The 11,138-nt window shown below is 35.7% G+C and overlaps 1 protein-coding gene across 1 annotated transcript; it reads left to right on the top strand.

Moving 5' to 3' along the window:
* Positions 1 to 3,610: 3,610 nt before the first annotated feature.
* On the top strand, positions 3,611 to 7,727 carry ndufa12 (NADH:ubiquinone oxidoreductase subunit A12). Its single transcript, XM_067391105.1, has 4 exons — positions 3,611 to 3,764; positions 4,304 to 4,386; positions 4,474 to 4,561; positions 7,437 to 7,727. The coding sequence occupies exons 1-4, from the start codon at positions 3,676 to 3,678 to the stop codon at positions 7,615 to 7,617; spliced, it is 441 nt and encodes a 146-aa protein (XP_067247206.1). The 5' UTR covers positions 3,611 to 3,675; the 3' UTR covers positions 7,618 to 7,727.
* The last annotated feature ends 3,411 nt before the right edge of the window (positions 7,728 to 11,138 follow it).

The raw sequence follows: 11,138 nt of genomic DNA, 5'->3' as shown, positions 1-11,138 counted from the left end.
AAAGTACGGAAGCCGGGATAGGCGTTTTTTTTTTAAAGTACGGAAGCTTGAAAGGCCATTCATTATTATTGTATTTAATTTTTTCTTGTTTTCTTATGAACACAACTACTTTTTAAATGTTTAGATCCCGAGAAACAATTATGTCGAGATAATGAAAAATAAATAAAATATTGCTGCATGCTTGACTTCCGTAACAGGGAAACTATGCGTTTTTCCCGAGTGCCTGCCTAGATATATGGAAACATTTTACTATAATACATTCATTTATTTTGAAGAGTATGAACTATTTTACAGGACCTGTAGCTTATAGCTCGAGAGGGCGAAATATGATTTATGCAAGTTTTATTAGCCTACTGCGTTTTTTTAGTGCTAGTTATTTATTTATTTTATTATTATTATTTTGCATAAACTAGCCTACGAATTATAATGACACGGGATGTAATTTTGTCACAATGGCTATATATTTTACATAGACAAGTAGTCATTTGTCTGAACTTATCTGATCGGCGTCATTTGGTTGGACATGCATGGGGTGTAAAAATACTATAGTAATTGATAGTATATAGTGTTTTTGAACCAGTAAATTGTAGTATAGCCTACTGTATATTATAGTATTTACAACACTTTATTGTTAATGAATGCTACAGCAACATAGGCTGTAGTACTTTAGTTTTTACTACAGTAAACTGCGTGTATTGTAATATATAGTTTAAAGAAAACTTAGCACAGTATTGGGTAACGTAATTTGTTTATATTACTATAGTTGTTATATTACCACAGCAATAGCCTATAAAATTACCACAACAAATTAATTCAAGTATGGTTCAAAACACTATAGTATTTACTATAAATTACTACGGTATTTTTTCACCTCAAATAGTTTCTTAAGGCTAGATCGCCTTCTTGTGCTACTAGTCTTGTTTAATGATTGATGCTCTTCAATATGAATATAACGCAGAAGAACACAACCAGTTGCACGCGATCAACAGCCTATTTTATTTAATCTCTCGCAAGCCAAATTTCACGTGCATAGTGTAAACCTTCGTCATAAAAGCTATAGTATTATATATATAATATATAATATTATAATGATATAACCACTGCACTAACAGACAAGCAGAGAGAATACATAGGCTAGACAGTGCTTGTGATATAATTAACTTTAATTTTAAGTGTAGCCTAATTGTTTTTTATAGGCTATCAACCACACAGAAACACATGACTGTCTCAGCGTATATTGTATGAGTATAAGCTTGATATGCATTCATAAGACTACTTACTGACCTTGTGTAAACTTAAAAAAAAAAAATGTGTTAACCTGAAATGACTCTGAAGACTTTAAACTTTATAATCATTTTATTGACCACAGACACTGTAGCCACAACCTCGCAAAACTAAAACAAATCAAGTGACTAACAGATACATCAAATAGAATAGCGAATGTTAATAATATTTATCGCTAGAAGTGAGTGGAAGATTGCTTGGAGCTTTTTACAACGAGCTAGCAAACATATTCACACAAAAGAAACGTTAAACAACTTAAATAATACACTTACATTCATAATACATATCTTAATTGTTTTTCCGGAAATATCCCACTCGATTTGAGCAAATCAGGTAAAGAGGTTGAAAAACACCTATTCCCGTGTGACAACACCCCAAAGTTGGGAACCGCCCCTTTCTGTTCCGCAGAGACCTCCTTCTCCCTGTCCGCGGCACCCAGCTACGACTCAGGAAGTTGTTCAAAATCCTGCCGGGCCACAGAGCGCCATTTCAAGGTTTTATATTAAATTTATATTATATTTCCCTCAAATCGTCAATACTGATTTCACCCTGTGCTACAAGATACACTTGTTTTACATTCAACAGCTTGAGTAAGGTCTAAACATATTTGGGGAAAATGTATAATAAACGTAGCCCTTTCTAATATATTATTTTGCTCTTTTGTGCCATTTTCCCATACACTAACCTCAGTGATGCGAAATAACAAAGCACAGGCAAATTAGTTGCCTCTATTTTTCAGTCTTCGACGTAAAAGTAGCATTGCAGCATTTTTTTTTTTTTTTTTTTTTTTTTTTTTTTTTGTTGTCCGTCAATATTTGATCTGTTTGAGGACATAAAAAACAGGGCATTCAAAAACCTTCATAGTCTACATTGGATAAATATATAATATAATGTAATTATGTCTGTTGAATACTGCATAATTTAGAAGTTCTTTAGTACTGTGAAATCCCCACAAAATACGAAATATTAAATATATTATATATTATTATACATTAGTTATCATGAACTAATAATGAACTGCACTTATACAGCCTTTATTCATCTTTGTTTAAGTTAATTACAACATTTACTAATACATTATTAAAATCAAAGTTGTATTTAACATTAGTTACACTGAACTAACATGAACAAAGAACAACTGTTTTTTAACTAACATTAAGTTAACAAAGCTTAATAAATACTGTAACAAATGCTCATAGTTCATGTTAGTTAACCTAATACATTAACTATGATAACAAATGAAACTTTATTGTAAAGTGTTACCGAAATAACTTGTTTTGCTAACGTTTTTACTCGGACTAGCTAGTTAACGTTAGTTAAATAATATTGCTACAATGTAACATAGTTGCCTAGACAACCGATACAACAAAACAATAACAGACATAATGTGATCTTCATTAATGAACCTTCAAAAGTCAGCTATTATTCAATACAAATAAAAAAATAAATAATAAATCAAGTAAGCTTTCATTGTGCAGCTCTTCTGTCAGAAGCCGATTCAAAATTGAGCTTGCGCGTATATGTGCGCGTCCGGTGTGAGATATCTGAGACGCGCGGCGCCGAGCTTCGCGTCCGGTGTGCGACCCCCTTAATACACACTAAATACATAGTCACGCAATGCTGATGTTGTTAACTTTAACAATTTGAGAACAATATAACAGTAATAATAATTTGCACGGTTTGACGTGATCCGACCTAAGCGATCGTTAGATTTAATCATCATTGGCAGCACGATTTATTGTAACTTAGGCCTAATGCCTTTTTCCTCAGTTGGTCAGAACAAAAGTGGCAGAAATGTTACTTACTTGTTCAGATGATTTTTTCCAGTGAAAATTCTTATATTGGTCATACTTTGAAGACGTAGAATCTGTGATTCTGAAGTACAGTATCCACACCAGTGGTGTGACTGACGAGCTGTGCCAAGGCACAACGCACGAACAGATAACTATTCCGCATTTGACTGCAATTGCAGGTTTCAAACAAGAGATGGCGACAAAGAGGGCTTTAAGAGCTTTAATTTGAAAGTGAACTAATCCTTTAAAGGGTAAAGCTTGGATACTTCAATTGTGTGTGTGTGTGTATGTATATATATATATATTACACAACATACACTCAGAGTCGGCTCTGTATACAATAATATATGTGTGTGCGCGAGCGCGTTATGTATATTAGTATTATTACTATTATTGAAACACCTGAAGTATTTCTTAATAAACTGCTATTTTTTTCCAAGTTAGTGCACGTCACCTAGAAACAAGAACATTTACTGTTCAAACCATAGAGGTTCAAACCAAAGTTGAGAGATTGTTGGCGGAACCCAAGCCGCGTATCGTGTGCAGGGGGAACTGTAAAGTTGCGTGACCGTCCGCCAGCGTTTAGAGTCCGTCAGTTATGGCGGAGTACACGAATTTAGTGCGGCGGGCCGTGGGTCAAGTCACCGGTCATGGCGGTGTTAAAGGCTTCCTGCTGCAGCTATTCAGGTGAATCACTCAAATTTAATTGTTTCATAGCTTTTGAGGTAAACGGGTGTGAAATGAAGTGTGTACAGCTGTAAGACAATGAATCCAAAGCAATGACCTCTTTGATAGTGACGGTACAGTCACACATATGAAAGCAAAACGCTGAACAAGTGTCTGTTTACCGGAGTAATAGTTTATTTGGCATATCAATTTACAGTGAAATAGTTCTTTAAACAAGGAGACCTTTGTCAACATGTAGATAGAAACAAGTTAAGATCGTCATACAAAATAGAACTAATAAGAGTGCTCATATGTCATAATTTTATTTGTATCGTTTATTTATTAGTATTAATATTTAGGTGGCGAGACTGTACTGTTTTTGTTGGACCTGTAGTGTAATGTATGCTGCCTCTGTCACACTACTTTTTGCAGGTTATTTATTATTAATATTTATAAATTATGCTTAGCATATACTTTAAATTATAATATACTTACAATTATTATAATAAACTACACTTACTATATTAATAGTTTTTTTAATAATCAAATGTCTTTCTCAGGGTGAATGATATCAAGACAGGAGCCTTGGTGGGTATTGACAAATATGGCAACAAATACTATGAGGACAACAAATACTTTTTTGGTATGAATTTACATACTTCGCTGTCTATACACACATTCACAGCGTTTATGTCATCTGAGTATGTATTTTTCAATTTGTGACTTCCAGGCCGTCACCGCTGGGTGATTTACACCACAGAGATGAACGGCAAGAAGACTTTGTGGGACGTTGATGGCAGCATGGTCCCTGCTGAATGGTAAAAAATACAGATGTATTTGGCATGGTGTTACTTTTAATGGACTCAAGGTGATGGCAACTTTTTGAGCGATGTTGCAGGGCACTTTCCTATTAAGGATGGGCAACAAATTTCAATCTAAAGTATCCAGATAGAAATTTGTTTCCTATTCTCAATGGGAGGAGTGCCCAAGCAACATTGCTCAAAAAGTTTCCCTGTGTATCATCACCTTTAGTTTCTCCCTTTTGACCTGTAATATGCAGTTTTTGCACATAAAGGTGGGGTAAGTAATTTTTCAAAAACACTGTTTGGAAGTTATTCCGGCCGGCACCAACGACAAACGTGTAACCAATCAGCATTAGGGGGCGTATAACGGTCGAGGAGACAACGAGCAAGAGGGAGATTTGAAGAAAAACAGATAGAGACGATATAAAAGAGCTCAAAAGTATATCACTGGAATGAAGGTTTATGACTGGGCAAGCACTTTAGGAACTGCATTAATGTTAGAAAAGCCTTCCAGCTCTGGAGAGAGCTAAGCAGAAAGGCCGGAAAACAGACGCGGAGGCTGCTTTGATTCCGCTTCACACGTGAGTAACACTGGGTTTGATTGTCTGGAGCTGCTGTGCTGTTGGCGACTAACAATGAACTCTTATTTGTATTTACTCTTGTATACATTTTAAGTGCTTCCTTATTGTTCATTCTGCACTTTATTTTTCGTGAAGCATAATTTTGTTTGCACTTCAACTGTGATAAACAGACATCCTCTCTCACATTGCGTGTGTAACAATAACACTGCACACTGGCACCGTGTCCTAATCAGACCCGACGCGACAAGACGCCGCGACAAGCGAATGTTAAAAGCGTCTAATGTGAGTTTGAACATCATTTTGTGTTTCCAGCTTTTTAGCTGTAATGAAAACAACACTGGCTAATTCACCTCAGATCTTGAAAATAAATAAATGGGCACAAGAACGTTCAAACTGTCAACTCAATGCGAACAACAGTGTATTTTATGACAAAGATTGGTTCAGTCACTCCGTATGTACTTTATATAATGTTTAAATGGTGTAATATTTATGAATTTTACTAAGTACTTGGCCATTTCATTGTGTCCACTGTGCTCTTGCCGAGAGAGCCCGCCCACACTCTCTTCTAATTGGCTGTGGTTTTTGATTGATTTTATCGCATCTCATTTTCGCGACGCATCTAGTGTGGACAGTCAAATTGCTCGTCACTGGAATCTTATCGCGTCTGGTTAGGACACGGTGTGACGACAACTAGAGAATGCGGTGTTTAGCGTCATTGTTAGTGCACTCGCCTGCCAGCAGCAATCGGGGTTCGAGACCAACTCGGAACAGGGTGGTTAGGATTGGAGGGTCAGTTTTGGAGGTGGAGCAATAAAGAGAGGGGTGGGTTTGTTTGGGTTGATTTCAAATGTCAACAATGTCCAACTGCGTTTTTGAAAAATGGCTTACCCCACATTTAAGATTATGTAAGTATTAGTTTATAAAGCCCTTTTAAGAACCTGCTTTTGCGTTAAACAATTATTCTTGTGAAAAAATTTATTAATTAAGGAGCATTGTGGTAAGAGTAACTGAATGAAAAATGATAATTGGCAGCCATTATGAATGAGCAAAACATTGGGTAATTTTACAGATCAATTGAAAATTGATTGTCTTGCAAATTCAGTATTAGCAGCAATGAGAAGACAGTGTTTGGAACAGGAAGTACATCTACAACACTTTTAGTGAAGAAAAGTAGAAAGACATCCAAATTATTTATATTTGAAATTCTCTTGCTGATGCATCTTGGGGGAATTAACAGGAAAATTATTTTAAAATATAAAATATATATATATATATATATTACACACACACACACACACTACCAGTCAAAAGTTTGGAAACATTACTATTTTTTTATGTTTTCGAAGTCTCTTATGTTCATTAAGGCTGCATTTATTTCAAAATAAATACAGAAAAAAACAGTAATATTTTGAAATATTATTACAATTTAAAATTGTTTTTCTCTTTTAATATACTTTAAAACAGAATTTATTTCTGTGATCAAAGCTGAATTTTCAGCATCATTACTCCAGTCTTCAGTGTCACATGATCCTTCAGAAATCATTCTGATATGCTGATTTATTATCAATGTTGGAAACAGTTGTGCTGCTTAATATTATTTTATAACCTCTGATACTTTTTCAGGATTCTTTGAATAAAAAGTTAAAAAAATATCAGCATGTATTTAAAATAGAAATCTTTAAATCTTTTGTAACAATTTACACTACCATTCAAAAATTTGGGTCAGACATTTTTTTTTTTTTTTTTGAAAGAAATTAATACTTTTATTCAGCACGGATGTGTTAAATTGATAAAAAGTGATAGTAAAGATTTAAATTGTTAGAAAAGATTTATATTTTGAATAAATGCTGTTCTTTTTAACCTTTTATTCCTCAATGAATCCTGAAAAAAGTATCACAGGTTCCAAAAAAATATTAAGCAACACAACAGTTTTCAACATTGATAATAACTGAGTATCAAATCAGCATTTTAGAATGATTTCTGAAGGATCATGTGACACTGAATACTGGAGTAATGATGCTGAAAATTCAGAAATCACAGAATTGCATCACAGAAATAAATTATATTTTAAAGAATATTAAAATAGAAAACCATAATTTTAAATTGTAATAATATATTACATATATATATTTTTTTTTTTTTCTGTATTTATGAAATAAATGCAGCCTTAATGAACATAAGACTTCGTTCAAAAACAGTAAAAATGGTAATGTTTCCAAACTTTTGACTGGTTGTGTGTGTATATAATAATATTTAATATAATTTTTTTTTATATATTTTTTTAATGTATATTTAAATGTTGTTCTCAGGCACCGTTGGCTGCACTGCATGACAGATGACCCTCCCACCACTCACCCTCCAGAACCCAAGAAGTTCCTGGCCAAGGTTCATCAGTTCAACCTCAGTGGCACATCAAACTGCTACGTGCCCTATTCAACCACTCGCAAGAAGATCCAGGAGTGGGTCCCCCCAAAAGCCGGGGAGAAATAATCCTCTCTTCCTATCTGTGTTCCCTCACCACCTTTCACCAGTTCTGCTGTTTGGAAGATTCTGTAAATTGTAGCTTTATAATCATAAATAAATTAAAACAAATGTCTTTGCCTCTGTGTGACTTCAAATTTCATGTTTATAAAACTTTTGGGAATTGATTGGATCGTGAAAACAAATTTTTCAGCAGTCGTTGCTCTAGTCTTCTGTGTCACATGATCATTGAAAATTATTTTAATAGAGATGGCCCTCACTGCAGAACACAAGATCCATGGGGCGAGGTTGGATCCAGATGCAACTCCTCCCACTTTACACATGTCCTTAAAGGGATAGTTCACCCAAAAATGAAAATTTGATGTTCATCTGCTTACCCCCAGCACATCCAAGATGTAGGTGACTTTGTTTCTTCAGTAGAACAAATGATGATTTTTAACTCCAACCGTTGGCGTCTATCAGTCATATAATGCATGTCAATGGGAACTCTATCAATAAGAGTAAAAACAACATGCACAGACAAATCCAAATTAAACCCTGAGGCTCGTGACGACACATTGATGTCCTAAGACACGAAACGATCGGTTTGTGTGAGAAACCGAACAGTATATCATTTTTTACCTCTAATACACCACTATGTCCAACTGCATTAAGCATCCAGTGTGTGAGGTCTGAATGCACTCTGATCGCTCGCACTCATTGACACTGGATGCTTAAGGCAGTTGGACATAGTGGTGTATTAGAGGTAAAAAAATGATATAAATACTGTTCATTTTCTCACAAAAACCGAACGTTTCGTGTCTTAGGACATCAATGTGTCGCCACGAGTCGCAGGGATTAATTTGATTCTGTCTGCATGTTTTTTTGACTCTTATAGATGGAGTTCCCATTGACATGCATTATACAACTGAAGAAACAATGTCACCTACATCTTGGAGCGCTGGGGGTAAGCAGACAAACATCAAATTTTTGGGTGAACTATTCCTTTAAACCTATTGCTCCACCCCCTGATCCCCAAATATCCGGATCTGGACCCTGGATCTCATGATCTGCAGTGAAGAGCTACTGTTTTAATATGATGATTTGGTGCTCATGTTAAAAATGATTGCGCTAACTTAATATTTTTGTGAAAACCATGATACATTATTTTAGGATAAATTATTATCAGCAATATTTTCTGATAAATAGAAAACATTTATTTGAAATAGAAGTCTTTTGTAACATAAATGGCATTACTGTCACTTTTGATATATTTAATGGGTCAATGCTGAATAAAAGAACACAAAAAGACCTTAAACTTTTGAATAGTAATCTTATATACATAATTTGATGAAAGACCACTAACTCAACATTTAAAATAACTTGCGCTGACAATCATGACCACTAAAACTGGGAATATGCACAAGAAAATATTTAAAACACAGCTTGGAGTAGTTCAGTATGATGTCATACTCAAGTTATATGCATAATTGAATGTGTGAATATATAAGCAGAGCACTCTCCGTCCTCACCAACAGTCTGGAGATGGCCTTCAGATGGATTTATTTCCTAAAGAAGCCGAACTCGGGTAAGGCAATGGACATGTATATAGTCCATTCGAGAATATAAACAACCGCCGTTTATTATTTTCTAATAAAGGGTGTGAATTTGGTAGGTGGTAGGTGAGTCAGACGTTGACCAGCAGAGGACACTGGTTTCATAGTTTTCGGATTTTGCTCAACGGGGATGTTTTTGAAGGCCTGTTCAACTGAAACCAAACAGGCCATCTTATTGTTCATGTTGAAAACTGAAACCAGTGGACAAACTCTAACAGCTGTTTCCTATTAAGTAATATGGGGTAAGAGCAAGTCTCCGCATTTTATTTCCTCCCTGTATTTGTCGATTTAAATGTTGTTTCAGTCGAGGTAATTGACAAACACATATTATTATGACATCTCCAAAGTAACAAAACAAAAAATGTATAGAAACTGCTCAAAAAGTACATTTCTCTACCAATAGGCCCTAAAAAGTACCATGACACAACTGGACATTTTTTTTTGTACTGTGCTAATATAATTGTATTGTTTGAAGTACCTTGGAGTGAGTGTAGTGTAAGTATCTTGGTAGGCCTACATGAATATGTTAATCAGTACCTTGCTTTATACTGAATTACTATGGTATTATCATCTGATACCATCGAGGGTGATGGTATTGGTATCACCACAGCACTTTTTTCTAAGGAGTGCAGCAACAAGTTCACAAGACTAATGTGACAATATAAACTCAGCCAAACACAATTTGTGGTTTCAGTTTCACACACACAGAGTGTTAATATATCTGTGCAGATAAATGCAGAAGTATTTATTAGAATCGTTAAGAACCACGAATGTTCACAACAGAGAAAAACAAAGTTAATTGTGCTGTCAGCAGAGGACATCATGTATGCATGACACCAGCAGCTTATGGTTAACACACTAATAATAGGGCAAAGTTGTTTATAAGTCTGTGAAAAACAGACAGCTACTTTACAGTGTATAGTTTTGTTGTCCAGGGAAGCGTTTCCCAAAAGCATCGTAAGCTTAAGTTGATCGTAGCTTTATTGAAACCAATGGAGCTATGATCAACTTAGGCTTACGATGCTTTTGGGAAACGCTGCCCAGTACTCTCTCTCTCTCTCTCTCTCTCTCTCACACACACACACACTCACTCACTCACTCACTCACTCACTCACTCACTCACTCACTCACACACACACACACACACACACACACACACGCACACACACACACACACACACACACACACACACACTGCAAAATGGATTGAAGTAATGAATTATGGATATGCACATTAGCATGGTGTCATGTCACACTGCCAAGTGGTTTAAATTTTCATACCTCCATGAATAAGCAGCTGTTAGTGTAGTGTATGTAGGGTGTATTCTTATGTCAGATAAACGTCAGGTCTCTGAGTTACAATGTGCCGTGCTTTACATATGCACATAACATTGCCGTTGGTGAATATTTCATCCTTTCCATGCAGCATCTTTTTTCATTTATTAGCGGTGACTGCAATTAGGTACTGGTTAAGTTCAAGTATTACTATTGTTTATACTGTGCGATTTGTTGAGCTGAGGTGTTCAGATTACTGATCTGTTACTATTACCTTAGCAACCATGTGGAACACCCTAGAAACACCCCAGCAACTGCATAGCAACAACTTGGCAGGCACCAATAACACCCTTATAAAACATTCAGGAAGCCCTGACAACACATAACAGCACCCTAGAAACGACCAGGAACACTTGGGCAACTGTATATTATCCTGGCAACCATCCAGATCACCCTAGCAACACCGTGCCAACCACCTGTAAGACCCTAGAAACCACCCAGAACCCTCAGATAAACATATTACTCTGGCATCCAACCAGAACACCCTAGCAACACCCTGGAAAGCTCTCATAACATTCTAAGAAGCGCATAGAAACACCATAGAAATGAACCTGAACACTCAATCAACAACATATTACCCTGGAAACCATCCAGAACACC

This window comes from Chanodichthys erythropterus, chromosome 8 (assembly GCF_024489055.1).
Source record: "Chanodichthys erythropterus isolate Z2021 chromosome 8, ASM2448905v1, whole genome shotgun sequence".
Lineage (NCBI taxonomy): Eukaryota > Metazoa > Chordata > Actinopteri > Cypriniformes > Xenocyprididae > Chanodichthys > Chanodichthys erythropterus.
The sequence above is the reverse complement of the archived record's forward strand: the minus strand, read 5'-3'. Positions and strand labels throughout refer to the sequence as shown.